Source organism: Orcinus orca, chromosome 12 (assembly GCF_937001465.1).
Source record: "Orcinus orca chromosome 12, mOrcOrc1.1, whole genome shotgun sequence".
NCBI lineage: Eukaryota > Metazoa > Chordata > Mammalia > Artiodactyla > Delphinidae > Orcinus > Orcinus orca.
The window spans coordinates 8512121-8533999 of NC_064570.1; the positions used below are offsets into that span (position 1 = coordinate 8512121).

Consider the following 21879-nt stretch of genomic DNA (forward strand, 5'->3'; position numbering starts at 1 on the left):
TTATATATATATTCCATATATACAGAATATATAGTAATATGTAGTAATATTATATATATATATATGTGCCACATCTTCTTTATCCATTCATCTGTCGATGGACATTTAGGTTGCTTCCACGTCTTGGCTGTTGTAAATAGTGCTACAATGAACACGGGGGTGCATGTATCTTTTAGAATTACAGTTTTCTCTGGATATATGCCCAGGAGTGGGATTGCTGGGTCATATGGTAGTTCTATTTTTAGTTTTTTAAGGAACCTCCATACTGTTCTCCATAGTGGTTGTACCAATGTACATTCCCACCAACAGTGTAGGAGGGTTCCTTTTTCTCCACACCCTCTCCAGCATTTATTATTTGTAGACTTTTTTAAAAATTGAAATATAGTTGATTTACAATGTACTATTTTAACTTATGCAAGAAAGTTATACCTAGAAGTTGCATTTGAGTTAGTTGAATGCTCACATTATACAATTCAGTGGCAGAAGAACACCATGAAATATACATTATTATCTCCAGTCTATAGATGGAGAGGTGGGAGTTCAGTCAGGTTAAGAGACTTTCCCAAAGTGACCAGCTTGTAAGTGCTGGAACCAGGACGCAAACTTAGGTCTGTATGCTTCTGAAACCTGTGATCTTTTCATTTTTATGACACTGCCACAGGCCAGTTCATCTTTTAGCATTCCCCTGAAGGGTAAAAGTGCAGAAATGCTCCAGAAGGTCTTGGGCTACTGTTATTTCAAACATCCAGTTAAAACAATATACTATAAACTGGATGAGATAAAAAATTAGATTACAGTCATATCCTATCAGTAGAGTTGGGGACCAAAAACAGCTAACAAGGCTCCAGGCAATGATAAGAGGTGGAGATAGAGTGTGCTAGGAATGACATATCCAACCTGAACCTTTATCACTGTAGTTTAAATATCTTTCATAGTTTCCTTCCTCATGCAGTTCCCTTTACATTTTCACTTTAAAATAGAAAGTCAGTTTTCCAGAGGGAACAGACTTGCCCAAGTAGAGAACCAAATCTCAAAAAAGGCCTCCCTACTCACCTGGACTTCTGAAATACTCCCTACTCACCTGCAGCTAGGAGGGGGTCACAGGAGACAAGGAGTACCCCAGAAGTAGTCCGTCCCAATGACAGGTTAGGCATTACTAGGAGGCCAGAATGGTGCTAAACACTCTGCATACATTGTCTTATTTAATCCCTTCAAGCCCATGTAGTGGGTGCTACTAGTATCTCTATTCTACAAAGAGGGAAACTGAGTCTTAGAGTTTGGTGCTTTGCCCAGTCACTAGTTGCTCTCAGTACCAGGATAGAGTTGAGTGCTTACTATGTGCCAGGCGCTGTTCTAGGCATCTTAGATGTAGTGACTCCTTAAATCCTCAGAACAACCCTATGAAATAGGTACCATAATTATGCCACTTTACAGATGTGAAAGTGGTAAACAACTCTTCACTCACCAAGGAGTTGAATAACTCACTCAACTCAAACAGGGAGTTAGTGGTGAGTCCAGGAAAGGAATTCAGGAAACTCTCCGGTCTCAACCCTTAGCCTTTCACCTTTCCGACTGCTGGGCCCCAGCCCCAGAGTTTCTGATTCCGTAGGTCTCCGGGCAGTACCTGTGAATTTCCATTTCTGCAAGTTACCAGGTGATGTTGTTACTGCTAGTCTGGGAAGCATGCTTTGAGAACCACTGCTCTAGAGCTAGCTCTCTTAATCACTGCACAACAAATCCCACTGGCCACCAAAGTCCGTGTGTGTGTGTGTGTGTGTGTGTGTGTGTGTGTGTGTGTAATTCCTCTTGAGAAGCATTTACAAAAAATATATATATTTAAAATAATTCCTAGAATTTCTCCCTATGGAGATTTCTTTTCCAATAAGCTTTGTGCTAGTGAAACTCAGAAGAGTACACAAGTGTGTCCCTTAACCAAGAGCGTTCGGCGATGGAGCGCCTTCTAATGCTTGTGTTCTCCGCCGAATCCGAGCGCGGAGGCGGCCACGTGCGCGGAGACACAGCGGCCAGGTCCCAGGTTCTCAGAAGCCCGTCTCGGTCCCGGGGCAAGGACAACAAAATGACCCGACCACGGGACAGGCCGACCCCAAACGGCCCAGCACCTCCTCGGTGGCCGCCGGCCGGCTCCTCCAGGCTAATTTACATTTTCTTGCTCTTCCTCTGTCCACTACGGAACAATCTCACACTTTACATCTACCGTCGGGAGCTGAGTCGAACTCGGCGAAGTTCTTCTCCAAGGGCAAGGGGAAGGGCAGCGAAGCGGGAGAGGTCTTTACGAAAGTGGGGTGTGGGGGGGGAGGAGCGGGGGGAGGCGGAGGGTGCCCCTCCCCGGGTCTCCGCGGCCCTCGGGGGCGCCGGGAGGGCGGGGCCCGGGAAGGAGGGGAGTGCCCCCAGGCGCGGAGGCCGGCCGCAGCCATCTTGCCCGCGAGCCGCACCTCGCAGGTCAGGCGGGCGGGCAAGCGAGCGAGCGGGCGGGGCGGTGAGGGGCGCCGCCCCGGGGCCCCGCCCCGCCGGCGACTCTCGGGAGCGCGGGCTGCGGGCGCACTGCGCGGGCGCACTGCACCGACGCACAGACAGCGGGGAGCGAAGCCGTCCTGTGCGGGAGCCGCGGGTGAGCCAGCCGCGCGTTCCGGGGTCGACAGGCTGGGGGGCCGGGCCGGGGGGTTCGCGCCGCGCGCTCCGCGGAGGGGACAGTGGCCGGAACTCGACGACAGGTGCGGCGGGGCGGCCGGCGCGCGAGCCCGGGACCGGTGGTCCCGACGGGAGCCGGGCTCGCTCCGCCGCCGGCTTCTGGGGTCTTGGGCCGGTGGAGTCCCGACCACGCGGTTCTCCCTGCGGCCCAAACACACGGCAGGTGAAGCTGAACCTGCGCGCGTGGCCGCCCCGGTGGCTCCGCCACCTTCCTCTTTCTGCTCTGTCCCCTCGGGTTCCTCTCCCAAATGCTAGCGAAGCCCGGTCTGCGTGGGTGCGCCCCCTCCCTCCTCGCCCGGCCGGGCGGCCCTCGCCGCTCCCGGGCGGGGACAGTTTTTTAAAAGTGTTTCTCAAAGGTTTGACGGTTGCGGTTTCAGCCCTGGGGCAAACAATTGCTTCACAAAGTGAAACTTGCAGTCTTACGGGCTCCAGTCTGGTTTCCCGAAAGCCCCGAAGAATACCTCGGGGGACCCCCGCCCCGGCGCCCCCCGCCCCGGCGCCCCCCGCCCCGGCGCCCCCCGCCCCGGTCCCCTCCCGGCCCAGCGGCCCCGTGCCCCTTCGCCGCCGGCTTCCCCGCCTGCTTGCGCGCCCTGCGCCGAGGTCCCCTCCCCCGCCGCCCAGGCTCCGCGCTCCCCGCCCCGCCCACCCGGCCCCCTCCCCGCCGGGTGCCCGCCCCTCGCCCCGCGGTCCCCCGCGGCCCCTCCGCGCAGGTCCCGCCCGCCCGGCCCGCCGTAATTGCAGGTTGGGCGGTGACTCATCCCGGCGCCCGCCCGGCCGGTTCTTAAGCAGCAGCGCGGGGTGGGCGCCGAGTCTCGGGGCGGCGGCGGGAGCCAGAGGAGGGCTGCTGGGCGCTCTAAAGGGGTTTCCTCTGCCTCTAGGTCGGGAAAACCGTTTCAGCTGCTGCTGGAGAGTGTGTTTCCAGGAGACTGAGAAAGACCCATCAGGAACCGAAAATGCCGAAACCAGTAAGTAACCCAGTTTCTGGGCGGGGTCGGATGCTTCGGGCTTTATTTTCAAGTGGAGTTACCTGGGCGAGGTGTTGGGGCAGTTTTTTTTGTAGAATAGAGCTCTTTTCTAAACGGACGAGAGGACAGGAGTAGTCAATTGTCTCCTCTCTTTGTTATTAGTTGGTCCTTTGTGGAACTCCTGGAGAAAACAAGATTATGATGCTTTTCTCTCTACAGTCTTGTTTGCGAGCCCCCGCCCCGCCCCCAGTGGTTTGGGTCTTTTATAAAAATTAGAATCCCCTTTTACGCGGTTTCGATCTGTTTAAAATCTGTATTCTAATGCAACTTGGAAGTTTCTTAAAAAGAAAAGTCGTCTAAATCGCAGGGAGAGTCAGGTGGCTTCCGACGGAGCACGCCAACTCCCTTCGAGGGTCTGGAGCCAGCTGCACCCCAGCTCTTCCTTTGGCGCTTTAAAGGGCATCCGGCAGAGAAGACGCTGTCCTTCTGGGGGCAGCTTCGTTCCAGTCCATTTTACGACAGGCCCGTGAAGCTGTGCTCTGTTAACCCGGGAATGTGCTGGTGGCAGCAGGATTCCTATCTGAAAGAGGTTTAGTAATGAATTTGAATTGCAGATGAAGGAAGGTAGCCCTGGAGTTTGATTAGGAGGCTCCTGGGCCCTCTAGTCCTGCACTGCCGGTGCATATCGTAAACGTCAGCTGACTGGAGAGCTGCTGTGCGCCCATCTCTGTCCCCCTGCCTCTGATTATGTTGCCATCTCGGGTAGATTGTGGCCAGGCTGGGCTTTTATATAAGGCTTTCATTTAAGTTGTGGGAACGAGGCAGGTTCTTTGTGACCAGCGTTTCTTTTAGAGTTGCATCTGTTCTACCAGCTTTAACACAGGTGAACTGGTGGCTAGATATTGGGGAGAAGATTTTGGAGTTTTGAATCACGGTGGAGAGAATATCTGGATTCATGAAAAATTGCAATAAAATACATGTGGGATTTATTTCTTGTTTTTTCAAAAGAGTTCGTTCTGTAGTCAGTGCTTATGTGTTTTTTCTACTGTTAAATTTTAGATTCTCTAAAAGGAGTTCTTTATTAATAAAGTTTTACTTTACTGTTAGGTTAAATAAATTACTATGTTAATATGCTAAAAGATTCAGAAGCCAGTAGAGCTTTTGCCTAGGTTACATCATCAAGATGATTTATTCGTGATGCAGAAATTTTTTTCCTACACAGAATTCTTCTTTTCATTTACAATTTGCGATTGGCATGTGACATTCAGGGTTTACAATTCCTGTGATATAAAACAGACCCAGGCACAACATCTTACTCAGGGCACAGTCCTGTGCTGTGTTACACAGAGCAGTTACGTTTCCTGGTGAAGTTTTCTTTATTTCATTAAAAGAAAAGATGCAGAGTTCAGCTTTTAAAATATCACTCAGAAAAAAAGTCAGTAAATCTGTTTCCTGTCACTATTTTTCTTTCTCATAAGGATCTGTAATTTCTTTTATTCTTTTTCTGTCTTTTAATTTTGGTAGTAAAATTTACATTAACATACAGTTTACCATCTTAATTATTTTTAAGTTATGGTTCAGTGGCATTAAGTACATTCACATTGTTGTGCACCCGTCACCACCATCCATCTCCAGAACCTTTTCATCTTTCCAAAGAGAAACACTGTACACATTAAACACTAACTTCCCATCTCCCCCTCCCTCCAGCCCCTGGCAGCCACGCCTCTACTTTCTGTCTCTGTGAGTTGACTCGCCTAGGTGCCTCATATAAGTGAGACTACACAGCATTTGTCCTCTTGTGGCTGGCTCATTTCACTTAGCATGATGTCCTCAAGATTCATCCATGTTGTGATGTGTGTCAGAGTGCTCTTCCTTTTTAAGGCTCTCTTTTTATTTCTTAGGGCAGGTGTGTTTTTATTTGGCTTTGAAGTTCCTTTATGATGGATCAGAAACTTGGAAAATGTTCTTCCGACAAAGTGAAGATAGTTGTTGAACTGTTAAGGAAGGATGGTAGCCATCCTTAACTTGTAACATCTTTGTATGTTAGGGTCCCAATAACCAGAGTAAGATTTTGAAAGACTATATTTTGTATAATATTTTCAATTATTTCCAGGTGGTATTGTGAGTGCCCCTTTTACGTGAGTCACAGCTGTTTTCCATAGGAAATTTCTACCTGACTCTTTTTTGGTGGGGGAGGGTCTTGCAGATTTTGCCTTGTAAGATGCATACACTTAAGTCTTTCTCCAGGTGAATCGTATGAGGGCCACTCCAGAGATCACTAAGAGCTTACTGGCTGATAGGCACTTCTAAGGCTGTTATAGAGGATCTAGTTTTTGTTACTGTTGTTTTTTGCTCCCTCCTAGATGTTAAAGCTGAACCATCCAATAACAAGCTCTACAGATGTGTCCTTTGAACAAATGGTTTATTGATTCCTATTAAGCCCAGATTAAGAATTTTGTTAGGTGGCTTCCCATGATGATTTCTAACAGCAGGATTGAAGGCAGACCATAAAGATGGCTACGTCTGCATAGTCACGGTTTGAGTCTCCTCCAGACCTCTTGAATTCGTCAGGCAAAGTGTTGTTGATTGGTATGTCTGAACAGAGTCAGTGGATGACTCTGTTTGTAAAACAATTATATAAATGAAATAATATTTACTTGCTGCGTTTTCTCTTAATACTGCTTCTGCGATCACCACTCGTTAAAGACATTGCACGTCCACACGTTCAGTGAGCATCTGTCGCCCCGGCGCCAGGCACAGGGTATCGCACAGACGGTTGCAACAGATCTTGTCTTTGGGGAGCTTGCAGTCTGGGACCCAAGCCCAGACACAGGCAAACACTGGAATGGGAGCTGGAAAACCCGCTGGGAGCCATCCAGGAAGGAAAGAGGCTTAGGTAAAGTGTGACACAGCTGAGAGGAAAGCCACCGGTGCAGAGATGGGCAGGCAGACTGAGAGGTCTTGCTCCATCCCCGCCCCCCCAGGGCGGCCCCCCGCCGGCACTCCAGGGCTGTGGTGCATTGCTTTTCCCAGGTGCTCTGGGCTCTACTCTTGTGTGATGGGTAGACTTTGAAGGAGGATGGTTTGAGGTCCAGAGGCACCATGCCCTCTGCCCAGCTGGCCGGTTTGGCCTGGTGTGTCCCTGTCATCTGGGGAAGGGCACGGGCTTGGTGCCCAGGGCTCTGGCTCAGGGAGCAGCCCTCCTGCCCACGGTCCGGCTGAGGGTGACCAGCGGGCTCCTTTCCCCTTCCTTCTTCCTTTCCCCCATACTCGCTTTCTTCATTGTGACAGAGAGGAGGCGTGGGGCGTCAGGAAGGAAAACCACTGCCGTCAAGCTTGGGGATGAAAAGGGTGTTGTGCTCAAGGCCAAGCTCTCTTAAAGCTGTTTTCTGAGAAGTTTAGCCTGAACTGCCTTTAAGTGGCACCTGTGGATGCCTTAGCTGTTCATTCCTAAAGTGTCGATATGGAAACTTCTAATGTAAAAGTAAGTTTTCTCCCTTCAGTAGGAAAACTCTGAAAGTGTGTTCAAAATTCTGCCCTATGCCAAAATCTTAAGGTAGTTTCTGAGATGACCTTGTCTCTTGAGAATACTAGCCTCTTCCACTAAATATTTTAACATGGTCAGAATTCACTGAATATCCTAATACATCCCCCCGCCCCGTTGAGGAGCACACATGGGATCTGTTTTCCCCGTGCCCCTCCTTCACCGCACGCAGATGGTGAGTTAGGCAGCTAAGGTTTTCCCGTGTGGCGGTAAGGAGCGCTGGCTGGGCTTAGTCATTTGTCGTCACACTGGAAGGCACAGCGAGTGTGTCTGTACGTTCACGCGTTCATTCGGCAGATGTTTACTGCGTTACTGTGCTGGATGTCGAGGCTGCCGAGGTGAGCAGACACGAAACAGTCCCTGTCGTCATGGATTTACAGTCTGGTGAGAGGAACAGACTGTAGTCGTAGAATAACTTGAATGTGTGCGATGGCGTGTGCGTAGGGGGAGTGCTCATCGGGGGTCAGGAACGCACCCCGACGCATGTCGTGACTGTGCTGAGCGATGTGAAGAGTGAAGGGGCGTCCTCCAGGTGAAGGAGGGAGACAGGGGACATACCCTGCAGCGAGACGGGAAACAGCTACATGGGGGCTTAACTCGGGGAAGCGCTGAAGGGTTTTGACTGGAAGGAGGTGACCTGATCAGATCAGCCTTTTGGAAGGTCACTGCAGCTGCCGTACCCGAGTCAGCAGGAGGTGCTGGGCTGTGGGAGGTGGTGGCAGCCTGGACCAGGGCCGGGCTGCGGGTGGAGAGAAGCACATGTGTCTGGGAGGTGAACTTGATAGGACTCTGCAGGGGCAGAGCGGTGTCGAGGCTGCCTTCTGGTGTCTGGCTTGTGTAAGTGTTTGGATGGTGGTGCCGTTCCCTGAGATAAGGAACCTGGAAAAGGATCGGGTGTGGGAGGGGAGGTTGAGGGTTTGGTTTGTACATGTTGTTAATACATTTGTGACTGTGATTGATGAAAGAACTCCTCACCTTCTTTCATTATTGTAACCGCTGCCCCCTGCCAGAATGTATACAAATACCAGACTTATTAAACGATAGTGTTTTTAAATCCACGTAGACTAAAAATGACCCAGCAGCTTTCTTATGTTCCTCCTGAGTGTACGTACACACTGTAGACGCACGTAGTTCAAAGTTAGCATTAATTTACTACAGGGTTCCCACATTCGGTTACGCGATTATCTGAAGACGTTAAGCTGCCCGGTCCCTCACAGGACTGCTGAATCCCCATCTCCAGGGCTGGGAGGACTGGATGTCTGTGCTTTAGGTCCCCAGACGGTTCTGATGCACCCCAGAGTTCGGGCACTGATGATTTCATAGGAAAAGGACAGTTTTTATATATTCCTCTCTCTCGGTGGGGTTGATGCTGGTGGTCGTGCGTGGGCAGCGAAGCCCAGTGTGGTTCCGGAGCCTCCATCCAGGCGAAGGCTCTCACGGTCTCATGAAGGCGGGTACGCGGTCCCAGCTCCTAGCGCCACGGGTGCCCTCATTGGTGTCTGGAACGCGGCCGAGGTGGGAAAAAGGAGATGGGGCTCAGGCTCCAGAAAGACAGGACCAGCTGCGGTGCAGGAGAGAATCTCTCTGATTTGAGCTTCTGTCCGCAGGTGTCCAGCTGCAGAGTTTAATTTGGCAGTGACCGGCGAGCTGTCAGATTTTGGCTCTCTTTGTTTCTAAAGGGGAAAAAGAGGCCAACATTTCCTATTAAATGGCAGGGAACAAAGAGACCCCATTCCTTTGTCTTCTTTTCTTGCTTCTCTTAGCCTTCCGTGCCGGCCTCTCTGTTTAGTTACCATCCTAAATAATATTGTGATTTCTAACAACATTTTGAATAATTTTATTCGTACTTGCAGTTTGGGAAAGGAAAGCACCATCACTATTCTTAGTGAATTATCGTAGTTCTTTAATTTTTTTTTAACTTCTGTGAATCTGACAATTTGGAGATTCTTTGGATGATTCAATATGCCTCTTTCTTACAGTATTTAGACATTTCAACTCTAATCTGAAGTAGTAGAATTCAGTCTTTTTTCAAAATCAGTGAATGCATTTTGAATTATCCTCTATATTTTATTTAATTTCAGTAGTAACTACACTTGGGATTCTTCAACCACTCCAATCAGTTTTTAATTTAAACACTATACAACACTGTAAAACAATTATACTCCAATAAAGATGTTAAAATATATATATATTTATATAATTTAAACACTGTGTGTCTGCCACTATTAATTAAATATGGAATACTTACTGAAGAGACCAGAAGGTTGCATTATTTTCCTTCTAACATGCTTAGTATCTATGGCTTTTGATGTAAAGAATAAAGATTTTATTCCAGACTTCTGTAGTTTTTTTTTAAGAAAGAAAGAAAAATAAACATTGTGCTGTGATGTGAGTTAGAGACTTCTGACTATAAAGTGAAATACTTAATATATAATTAATATACATAATTTTTCTAAGTAAAAATGCAAAGAGCTGTAAAAAGAATAGTTTCATAATTAATTTATTATATTTACCTGTACTTTGGCAAGCCATTTAGTTTCTGTGAACCTCAGTTTCGTCATTTGTAAAATGGAAGTAAAAAAACAAAGTTTTTAAGTGAAGAGAACGTGAGATAAACTGAGATAGAGCTTATACCTATGAAATCCAAACAATTTATCTTCAGATGCTGTAAGCTTTATTTCCTGTGTGCTCTTTTCCCCTGAAACATATTTTACAAACGTTTCAGTGCAACCTGTAGCTAAAGCTAAGGGCTTTAGTTCCTGAGTTGCTGTAAACCAGGTAAAGTTTGTCAATAGATCTTCCAAGGGAAACAGCAACGTGAAACATTTGAGTTATTTAGTAAAAAGGAACACTTTATCTCCTTCTCATCCTCTGTCTTCTGTGTCTTCTAGTTGTCAGTATTCCCTTGTAGGTCACATGGGTTCCTTCCTCATTTATTGAAGCCCTATTATATGCGCTAGGTGCCAGGTCTATAAAAATAAATAGGATAGGTTTTTGCCTTGAAGGGATTCTCAGTCTAGTAGGGGAGTCAGATATGTAAACAAAGAATTGCAGTGCAGTATAGTAAGTGTGGTAATAGAGATACAGAATATTGTGTACCCTAGAGAGCCAGGGAATGCCTCCCAGCTGGGTGAGATTCTTTAGGTGGGTGTTGAGGGGTGCATAGGAGTTACCCTTCTGCCTTTGGGCACTGGCGAATTCAGGCAGCAGCAGTGGTCAGTTCTGTTTTCCTTGGATTATGATTCACATTGCATTCTCCAAGACCTTTTAAACACCTATAGATAAACAGTAATGCTGTTTCAAAGGAAATGTGCATTAACATAATAATTATCTTTTTAACCTAATATACTTGAGAAAACAAACCTTAAAAGCAAAATGAAAATTTTCTGACCTTGATCCGACTTTTATTGATAACGGATGAAACTGTAATAAACAGTGTGAGACTTTGCTTTCCATTCTGTTAAACTTGAAGTCACTTTCCACAACCTAATATTCTTTTCTGTTTTTGCCTGAGAGATGATCAGTTTGAAACTGTCAAGACCAAAAAAATTGTCATATCAGATAGTGTAAATAATTGTTTTTACTTCAGGATGGGGTAGGTAAAGGCCACATCTGGCTGTGGCCTGTTTTTGCGTGGGCTACCTAGCTAGGATTGGTTTTTTACAATTTAAAGGGATTTTTCAAAGCAACAACAACAAGAACATGCAGCCGGTGACAAATACGGCCCCCAAAGCCTAAAATACTTACTGTCCGGCCCATTACCGGAAAGATTTGCCAACCCCTGCTTTAGGATAAAAGTAATTGTTGTTAAGCCTTTGTTACAACCTTGTATATATTTAATGACTAAGCTAATAATATTTGGAAGCGGATCCACCCCATTGGTTCCAATTTTTAAAAATTTTTTGCTAAAGTACGAAGAACCTGTTCTGTTCGTCTGTGTCCAGTGTGTCACAGGCCTGAGCCTGGACGTGTACTGTGAGTGCTGTCACCAAGGAGCAGGCATGGCTGGGGCTGAGGTCATGTTTTAAACAAGGCTGCTGTTCTGCGGGTCTTGTTTCTATGGAGAAGGTGGTAGCGTCTTGTGTCCCGTTTGCTAAGCTATTGTGTGATGACAGGTTTCTGGCATATGCTAAAAGAAAGCAATTTGTACCTGATGTTTGAGTTGGAAAGAGAATGTTAGATGAATGAGTTGTGTTTTTATCACTGATCGTTTAAAATTAACTATTGTCTGTGTCTGAAAGTTTGAGTGTAGATAGTTTTATAATTTGATCCCCGGTTGGTAGAGCCCCTCCCTGTCTACCCCTTGCTGCTTTATTTACTTCAACTTATTTCTACCCTGAACAGTGACAGATACTTGTTTCTTTGCTTTCTATCTTTCCTGGCCACAAAGTGAGAAGCCAAGTGCTTTGGGGGAAGAGAAAGCATCATTATCTGCTTCTAGAACAAACTTTAAATGCTTGCTTTATTGGCAGATAAATACAGGGAAGGAGGATGAGCGAGCAGGTGAACAGGCCTGCCTCTGAGTGGGCGACCTCGGGCAAGCATCCCAACCTCCCTGAGCCCTGCTTCCTCATCTGGGAAGCAGGATCCGAGGACCTGCCTGGCACAGAGGACAGAGTAAAGGTGGCCAACTCCACTTGTAACTACTGAATTCTAATCCGATTAAAAGCTTTCATACCTCATGATGGGCATTTTTTTTTTCTGACTTAGACTAATAATGCAATAGATTGGGCCTCCCCTTTCTCCTGCTCCCACATCCCTCCATAAAATTCCTTTGTTCATTCAACAAGTAGAGTACCTACTGTGCGCCAGCCAGGTTTTTTAGGTCCTGGGGATACATTGGTGCACAAAAGGGGAGCAGTACCTGCTTTCAAGACGCCCGCACTGTAGTGGAGAAGACAAATACCTGCTGTCAGGGAGTGGTGGGAGCTGAGGTCAGTTCTCATCCCGGCTTTGCCAAGAGGTACAGGTAGTTTTGTTCTTTCCACTGACTCTTGTTGCGTGAAGAGTTGAAACCGTTGGGCAGAGTGACTTAGGAATGGGCAGAGCGTGACATATTTTTGTTTGTTTTTTGGTAAATCACTTGACATTGCACCACGAACCAAGGTGATATTTCTCCAAGGACCTGTTTTCACCTAGGTTTGGTGATAAGTATGTCGTCATTTGCCATACCTGCTTGGATTCTTCCATCATTTCTCAAGCATGTGGTTTGGTGAAATTTATACTTTTTGAATAATATTTTGCCTATTGTACAATTATTGCATCTATAGGTTTTTTTAATAAAATAAGTCTTAGAAGGATATCCAGTCTTATTCCTTACTTTTTTTTTTTTTGCGGTACGCGGGCCTCTCACTGTGTGGCCTCTCCTGTTACCCTTGTTCCTTACATTTTTTTTTTTTTTTTTGCGGTACGCAGACCTCTCACTGCTGTGGCCCCTCCCGTTGCGGAGCACAGGCTCCGGACGCGCAGGCTCAGCGGCCATGGCTCACGGGCCCAGCCGCTCCGCGTTATGTGGGATCTTCCCGGACCGGGGCACGAACCCGCGTCCCCTGCATCGGCAGGCGGACTCTCAACCACTGCGCCACCAGGGAAGCCCGTTCCTTACATTTTTAAAGAGCAAATTGAATCACAGATCACTTGGTAAAAGCTTAGGACAAATTTTAAACTGGAACCACCTCTTTATTTGTGAAAATGTAATATGTATGTTAGCCTAGTATCCTTGTTGAGATGTTTCATTGCCTTGGTTACATAATTACGGATGTTGTTTCTTGGGCGTTCAAGTATCTGCTTACATAATACATTGCTATTTGGGTGAGACACTTAAGTGGGACTTAGATGGGGAGATAAGGTGGGGGAAACTTGATGTTTATTAAGAAAGTGGCCAAACAGGGCAGTTTGGAAATATAATGGGATGACAAAGCTCCAAAGGGCATTATATGATTTACAAATCAACTGTAAAAAGAGAGTTTTGAGGCAATGGGGAGCAGTTGACTATTGACTAAAGTTTAAATATTAAGGAATAGTTTTTAATTATGTTGGCTATGATAGTGGTGTGGTGGTTTTATATATGTGTATGCTTATATATATGTGTGTGTGTAAGCTTAAAATATATTCATATTTAAAGTCCATTAGGGCTACATACCAAAGTTTTTACAAGTGAAATGATACACAATGGTCTTAAAATGTGCCAGAAAAAAAAAAATGTTTTAAGTGGTAGAAGGAGTAAATGAGTCAAGAACGCTGGAAGAGAAGTAGCCGTGTCGCAGGTGGATGCAGAGCACACGCCAGCTCGTCGCACTGTTCTCTCTGCTTTTGTGAATGTTTCGAATTTTTCAAAATAAAAAGGTGGGGGTTTTTTTGGGGTTTTTTTGGGTTTTTTTGTTTTGTTTTGCGGTACACGGGCCTCTCACTGTTGTGGCCTCTCCCATTGTGGAGCACAGGCTCAACGGCCATGGCTCACGGGCCCAGCCGCTCTGCGCCATGTGGGGTCTTCCCGGACCGGGACACGAACCCGTGTCCCCTGCATCGGCAGGCGGACTCTCAACCACTGCGCCACCAGGGAAGCCCCAAAAGGTGGTTTTTTAAAAGCATATTATAGGTATGGAAGGGAAAGATGCTGTCACTTTTCAAATCACCAAATCCGTGAGTCACTAGAGAGAGAAAGCGGGAAGGGACGCTCCTTCCCCTGGGGTCTGGGTTCCCTGGGAGCCTGCCCTGCCTGCTGCTGGGTCCCAGGGAGCAGTTCTCCATGGATCCCCGGAGCAGAACCGCAGTTCTTAGACCTTTGGTGTTCTGATCAGATGAGGGACTGATTTAATCCCACCTGGGCCCTCTCGCCCTCCACACACCTTTTATTAAAGGAGAGCTCTAGTCAGAATTGCAGTCGACTTGGAAACGCACAGAACTGTTTGTTCCCGGCTAGTTCCAATACGGCTCTGTATTCCCACGATTTTTTTTTTGATGGGGGAGGGGGTGACCCAACTAGAAATAGGTCATTGTCTCAATAGCAGCATTCTCAAAGCTGAAAATTGGAAGTGAGCACACTCAAGTGTGGGGCATTACTTAGTGGAATTGTATGCAGCCGTTTTAAGAGATGAGTATGCAGTCAGTGCTGGGACTGGGGATGGGGGCAGGCTGTGAGGGGCTGAGACCCTGAGTAAATGCAGCAGCCCGTGAGCTGCAGGGGCGAGGTGGGCGAGAGCATTACTCCCAATCAGGGAATTAGGTGCGTAATTCTGAGCCCACTCGGGATGTAGCATGCTTGATTGGGACAGAGTACGAATTGAAGAGGTCTTTTTTTTTTAAACTTCGCATAATTTCAGAGAGTGGTTTAAAAAAGCATAAATTCAGTTGAAGTGGCTTATTCGAGCAGATTTTGTTAGCTGGCTGATTTAGCTTGGACTTTTAAAAAATAAAACTATTGGGGTCTTACTCTCTATTTTTGATAGATAGCAAAAGTAAAGACTTTTTAGTCAAGTTCAGATATATCTTATCTAAGCTCCTTATAGGAGAAATGTTCTTTAATACTGCAAAATATTACGGCACATGTGATCTTAACTAGGGGCAAAGATTTATTTCAGAAATGGCGCAGGTTTAAGTATGGCTTATTTTATATGCCCTTCCCTAAAACAGCAGGTTAGCAAAGGAATTATGTTGTTTTGACACTTTCATTCTTCCATAGGCTTTCCTCCCATCAGATTAGAAAACTCTTCACAGACTTCTAAATTTACAAAGAAAACAGTCCACTCCAGATGGAATGAGGTTTAGTCTGTAGGCCTTTAATTTTCTATGTTTTACGAGCCTGGAATTAAAATCCATCGTACCACGTGCTAGCCCTCTTGGCCCTGTCCCTTCCTTTGCGTCTTTTATGGGATCCTAAGTTTGTGGATATAATTAACCTCACTTTTCAGTGAACTAAATTGGTGCTGAAATATGTATGACACACCTAGTAAAACTGAAATGACATACTACAGAATGGAGACTTCAGCAGCTTGTTAGATAAAGTGACCTTGAACGATCATTTATTTTGCCTCCCTTGGGGCGGGAAGAGGAGAGAGGGATAATGATTATTTGTGTTTCTAGAAAGGAACAGTTTCTTTTGCAGAATGTAACATTCTCTGATTATGTATTTACCCCTTCCTGTGGAAAGTGGTGTCCAAGTGTCCTAGTTTAAATTTACACACAGGGTGTATGTCATTCCCCGTGTAGAAGAAATCAGTTCCTACTTACAGACACTCCCCAAAAAAGATCTTAAAAATCGACAGCCAATAGGTATCAGGAATATTATTTTTACATGCCATTAGCAGGTAAGGAAATCCCCACCAGTGTTACCCTGCAGCACGGATTTGGAACTTGGGTGAGAATGACAGTCCTTTCATTTTGTCAGGTGCTTGGAAAGCGGTTTCTTACTGCCTTCCATTTCCTCCTTCCAAAATTAGTGCCTTAGCCTGGTGAACAGTGGGGAGGGCTTAGCACAAGCTGTTTCCCAAACCCCGGTTTTACAGTAGAGGAGGGAACTGTGACCCTCTTTTTAGTGGGACTGTTCAGAAAGTTCCCTTCCAGCTCTAAGGTCATGATTTTTCTCTAGTTATATTGAGTACAGACAGGACTGGTTTGTTCACTTTTTGTATTGCTAAGCAGGCTTGGCTGACAGGAAGTGGGTCTGGGGGCAGGAAGTGGCTTACTTTCAGAGGCAAAAGGAGCTGTTTAGAAAGACTTGGGAGTTCATTTCATGTTCTCGAAATTATGCGATGGATATTAGTGGATCTGAGCTCTTCCTATCTATATCTGTCTGTATATATACTTCACATAATTTTCACCCTGGAGTTTGAAAATACAAACTTTTCAATTCAAAAGTTTAAAGTCATTGACTTACATTGAAAGATACAACTTTAGGACTAACATGTAAGAGCTATACAAATATAAACAGTTTTAGTAGGTAAGGAAATTGCATAAGCCTTTCCAGGCCGCAGTTTCTCAGCCTTTAAAAGAAGGTAGTCAGACTAGGATAACTTTTTACCTCTCACCAAGCAATACCCATTTAGAGTCACCCTACGAAACAGTTACCCCTCCTCCCTTTTTTAATTCTTCTACCTAGAACATATACACGTATATAACATAAAAACAGGGTATACAGTATAACGTAGCGTAGATACCCGAAACAGAAGTTGTTGGGAAATTCCGAGGCCCGGCTTTCATGTTTCACTCTGCCCTGTCATTGTCCACAGCGTATTAAGGACTTCGCTTTTACACTGTAAGCTTAGCCTAATGGTGGCGGAGGAGAGCAGCTTGGAAAAGGAGATGAGGGGTGTGTAGTGTTGGTTTTCATGGTTACCTTTAAGTTATCCTCAGTACTCCTTAAAGTGGTACTGAATTCTCTGTAAAATGAAGTGCCTACCCTAGGGCGTTGTGATTCTCGGAAGACGTGAGCTAAGAAACTGCTTACAGCTCTGTGGTTTATAAGAGTCAGTTTGGCTCGTTTGACACTGAACTCTGTAGTAATGACCTTACTTTTCATTAGTGATTAGCAGCTGGGCGGACACTAATCCATGGCTGCTTTTTCACACCTGGTGGAGAAGGAGTGGGCGGGGAGGGCAGGATTGTTGGACTCCCGAAGGTCCACGACCTCACCTGAGGCACTCGGTTGTGGTAGGTTAATTCACTTTCTTGATAGATAGCACCTACAGGGAATTGGGAGTTATTCTCATCAACTGTGAGCATCAGTCCGCACGTCGCAGAGCTTGAATTTTCCTGCTGGGGGAGCGACCACAGCCACAGGGGTTGGAGTATCTGGAGCTCTGAGATGGACAGCGGGAGGGAGGCTGGGAGCGGCCGACACAGGCACTGCCCGCCCCCCCCCCCCCCCCCCCCCACTTCTCGGTGACTTTCCAGACTGCGTAGCCCTGGGCATAGCACCGGTCCGTGACTCCTGGGAAGTGCGGATAACAGGAACTGCGGGCCAGCACTTCGACCTCCTTAGGAATTGTCTCGAGTGGACTCTTGTCAGCCCTAACATTCGATGGTTTTATTATTCCTATTACTAGGCAATAAAAGGCTGGTGTATTTATTATCCTGGTATCGTACAGTTATATGAATACTTGATTAGAATATGAGTTTGTGTCTGTGCTGCCCATCTGTCTTGGTTGGCTGTGCTACAGACAAAATGGTGGTGCGCAGAATTCTTACTGCATCGCCTGGCACTTTGTGTTCTGATTAATTCCGTAGACTTTTTGCAAGATTTGTGGAGCTAGATGGCCAGTTTTCTTTGGCATTTGATAATTTTTCCTAAGCCTAACAAGCCATTTTCTTCACCTTCACTCAGTTTCTTCTTTAACCTCAAAAAAGAAGACTAGGGCTTCCCTGGTGGCGCAGTGGTTGAGAGTTCGCCTGCCGATGCAGGGGACGCGGGTTCATGCCCCGGTCCGGGAAGATCCCACGTGCCGCGGAGCGGCTGGGCCCGTGAGCCATGGCCGCTGAGCCTGCGCGTCCGGAGCCTGTGCCCCGCAACGGGAGAGGCCACGACAGTGGGAGGCCTGCGTACCGCAAAAAAAAGGACTAATTTTAAAAAGTTATTATCCGTTGGTGGTTAGGTTTGCCATAGCGTTATTAGTAAGATATACTGTTATTCACATCTTCTCTGAAGGTCAGTAAACCTCAAGAAGTCTGGTGTTAAGAGCTCGAGCTTACGCATGTACCCCTGAAGTTTCTAACTTTGAGGCCAGCTTGCCTTCAGGCACCCGGTGACATGTGGATACTGCTGTTGTTGGCAGCATTTTAGAAAGACCGATGCCTCCCTCCTGACTGACAGCAGAGTTGATGTCTGCCAGTACAGTCAGTATCAGGTTACTACGGACTTGACTCCAGTTAATGAAAGGTTGTGTTTTAAGAACCACATTTCTATTTTACTTGTCTTCTCTCTGTATAGTGTTTAATATTTTGACATTGGTTTTTATTTTGACCTCTCCATGCTTAAAAGAATGGTGTACAACAGGGTGTTTTCTCAGCTGCCTTTCTTGAATAGAAAGGACACTTTAAAGTGGACACACTAAAGTGTCCACTTTAGAAGTTGGACACTTCTAAAGAACAGCGTGCTTATTAGAAACTAACGAGGTAAACTATGGTCATTGGATTTTTAATGGCAACTACTTTTATAGAATTTTGTTGTTTATATAAACAGTGTTACTGGGAGCAGTGTTGCACATTTAACTAAGACAAACATTTTAATAGATAGAAACAAACTTATCTCTATTAGCCATGACCGTGACAGCCTGTAAAGGGTTAGTGATAGGGACAGAGAAGAGCTAAAAAACAAAAAATCCATTGCCTTTGGGGCTTTCCAACTTTGCCTTCTAAATTGGCTAAATTCACAGGTCTGCATTTCTACATTAAGCTGATTAAGGTTTGCTGAGTTACTGGTAATGTTTTACAGAGGGTGATTATTATTTGTAAATGACCACTGTGTGTCATCGCTAATGCTGTGATTTATTGAGCTGCAGTATGTTCATGAGACTGATTTTTATCTTAAAGATAAGGAGATCAGGATCCAAAGAGAGTACAAAAATTGGCATCCCTCTGTAGAGATACAGTTTCATTAAGAAAAACCTGTCTGCGAGTTTAGGTCTAGTACTGAACGAAAGTCTAGTAAAGGTATTTTCACATAATGGAGTATAAATAGTAGCAGTGCATACGTTAATCTTGCCAGAAGGCGTTGTGGCCGTTTGCTTGTTCAGGATCCTAGCCTAGCCTCTTTCCCTGAGGGCAGGGTCTGTGTGGGTGTGGCCTTGCTTATGAGATGGGAGGAGCTGAAGATGGATGGGCCCATCCCAACCTCCTGAGTCAGAATCTCTGGGCCTGGGGCCCAGGAAACTGTTTCAACAAGCTCTCCAGGTAATTCCTTTGTGTGTTCAAGTTTGAGGAGCACTGAGGGCCTGGGGAGAGTAGCATATGAGATGTGGCTGGCCATGCTTCCTGTGCACTTGCTAACAGACATCAGCCTTCATGAAGCCTGTCTGGTATTGCCGCAGTGAGCAGGGCTCTGGAGGGGTTAATGTTCGTCCAAGAAAGCGAAATTCAAAGGTAGTGTTCCGGTAAAAAAAATTGTTTTTGGTACTTTAATTGGGTGCTGGGCGATGACGAGTTCGGCACCAATTGGAGTTAAATGTGAAACAAGACTCAGTTTGCTGCTCAAAATTTACAAGAGCCTGGGCTCTCCCCTCTGCCCCGAGCTGGCTCCTGGTTTGTTAAGGGAAGGGGCTGACTACAGTTCCTGCGGCTGGAATGACTGCTGGCCTCAGGGGAGCTCGAGTGTGCACCTGGAGGAGACGTGTTTCCTGCTGTGGTCACAGCGGTTTGTTTAGCAGCTGTGGCACCTTCTTCCTGAGAACGTAGCGTATTTTTACTCACAACTTAAATGAAACAGTGAACTGAAGTTGAATTTTAGTTTTAAAAAATTCATTTTCTTTCATCTTCGTTTGCCCCTAAAATTGTTTTCTTATCAATTTGAATACCAAATTGACCATAGTCTAGTTCAAATGACTTGTTTTCCAGCTGTTTCATATTTATAATCACTAAAGCAACACAGAGAACAGTAAGATCCTCAACCCAAAGGTCCATCAGCAATGAATGTATGTAGAGACAAAGTGAGATATCCAGATGGTGGAATATTACTTGGCAGTAAAAAAAAAAAAGGAATGAAGGGCTGATACATGCTGCAACCTGGATAAATCTTGAAAACATGTTAAGTGACAGAAGCAAGTCACCAAAGCCCACATAGTGTATGATTCTGTTTCTATGAAATGTCCAAAATAGGGAAATCTGTGGAGACACAAAGTAGATTCTTGGTTGCCAGGGTTGGGGGGAAGGAGTTATGGGAGTGACTGCCAGTGGGCATGGGGTTTCTTTTTGCGGTGATGAAATGTTCTAAAATTAGATAGTGGGATTGGTTGCATAACTGTGAAGTTGCTAAAGGCCACTCAGTTGCATATTTTAAAATGGGTGAATTTTATGGGATGTAAGTTGTATTTCAACAAGGTGCTGTAAAGAGTAATGACTCAATGATGAAAATCAAAATACAGTGTCTCTAATTATTCAATTAAGTGAACCAAGTAGCATCTGAAGAAGGTTTTATAATTCATTTCAGTTGTGAGAATTTTTCCTCATCATACTCCCCTGCGTTTCTTCCCCCATTTGTGGGAGAAAGTTTACCATACTACTTCCTGTCAGAGCCTCTCGAAGTATTTGAAAGGTCTTACCCAGATATTTGAAAGCTGCAGAAGTTGCTGAAGTGGCACCTGCAGAAGAGGCTGGAATGTTGGGAAACAGCACGGCCACTTTAAATGACCGCGAAAGGTCAAGCTCTCAGTGTAATCCTGGCGGTGCTTAGATAGTTCTACTCAGACTAATTTTTGAGTAAATGCAGGTGTGATAATACAGGGATTAATCTGTCATCACTGAATCCACTGCCTGCAATTCAAACATTCAGACGTTACTCTTTGAATTTCCCTTTCATGGTTTTCCTGATTCCGCGTACATAGGAAAATCACTGCAAACTTTTATTCCCCCTGCAGTGTCCTGGCTACTAAAATGACCTAAACTGGTTAGTCTAAGAAGATGTAAAACGGCTGCTTGTCTGTAAAGTTTGTGGAAGAACTGGTCTTGAACTTTTCCCTCCTGCCTTGGTGTTTAGTATGGTGTGAATTTATTCTGTAAACAGTGTGATGGGGGCGGGAGGTTTTCTTACACGAAGTTTAAAGTAGTTCAGGAAGAAGTAGACATTTCTCAAAGGAAAAACTGCAGGACTAGATTTATTTACCAAAATGAGGAAAATGAGTGAGATAATTTGACAGCCAAAAATTCAGCAATCATACATGGGTTAGAAGTAAAATACAGTATTTTATTGTCAACTCAGTATCTTTTCTACATCTCTCAGACATTTAGAAGGTATTTTAGATACCAATTTGATCAAATGAAACCGAGAAGACTCAAAAATCATGTTCTTCCAAAGTGTATTCTGAAAAATACTGGTCCTTTGGGATATTCCATGGGAAAGAACCTGTAGGCAGAAGAATCTGGGAGACCTAGACTGAGGCACCATCTTGGAATTTCACAATTTGCATTAATACAGCAAAGACTCTCAGAGCCTTTCAGTTAAAGAAAGAAAGAAAAAAAAAGAAATAGAGAACCTTAACCTGTGTGACCTGAAAATACTGCCTTCACACCCCCCATGCTTTGTCCCTCTCTCTTTAAATTCAGATAATTTTGCAGAAACTACACAGCCACTGATTTGGATGGTGTCAGAAGCCACTCCTATAATTAAGCTACAGAATGTTAGAAGATCCCTTACAGATAGAGTCATTTCCATTTTATAAAGGAGCTGGGAGTGCCTCCTTCAGACTGGGGCTAGGCCCGGAGGCGATCCTGCCCACCGCCTGCTGTCAGGCCTGTGTCCCGTGATTGCCCAGCAAAGCGGGGACGGTGGATTTATTTGATTTTAATAGGGTGAATTGTTATTGAACTTATATTTTTAAAAAACAGCTTGGGGTTTAACACCTTTAATTCCCTTTTTTATTGGAAAAAGAGCTGTCAGTTGCATTGGAGCAATAAAACCTGTACTATCGTGTGGTTAGAGAGTTACATCCCTGTCCTTGGAAATGTGAAAACAGG

The 21879-nt window shown here is 45.5% G+C and overlaps 1 protein-coding gene across 5 annotated transcripts in view; it reads left to right on the top strand.

Annotated features, from left to right (window-relative positions):
- EZR (ezrin) overlaps positions 1-21879 on the top strand; it is a 164266-nt gene that overhangs the window by 112498 nt on the left and 29889 nt on the right. For 2 of the 5 annotated variants that reach the window (XM_049695457.1, XM_049695458.1), the window contains exon 2: positions 3588-3674. In XM_049695457.1, coding sequence (XP_049551414.1) covers positions 3663-3674 — 12 coding nt within the window. In that variant the 5' untranslated portion in view covers positions 3588-3662. Of the gene's footprint in view, positions 1-1933; positions 2630-2714; positions 2733-2853; positions 2873-3587; positions 3675-21879 lie in introns of those variants that run through there. The other 3 variants (XM_004278889.3, XM_049695456.1, XM_049695455.1) reach the window with 3 other exon arrangements.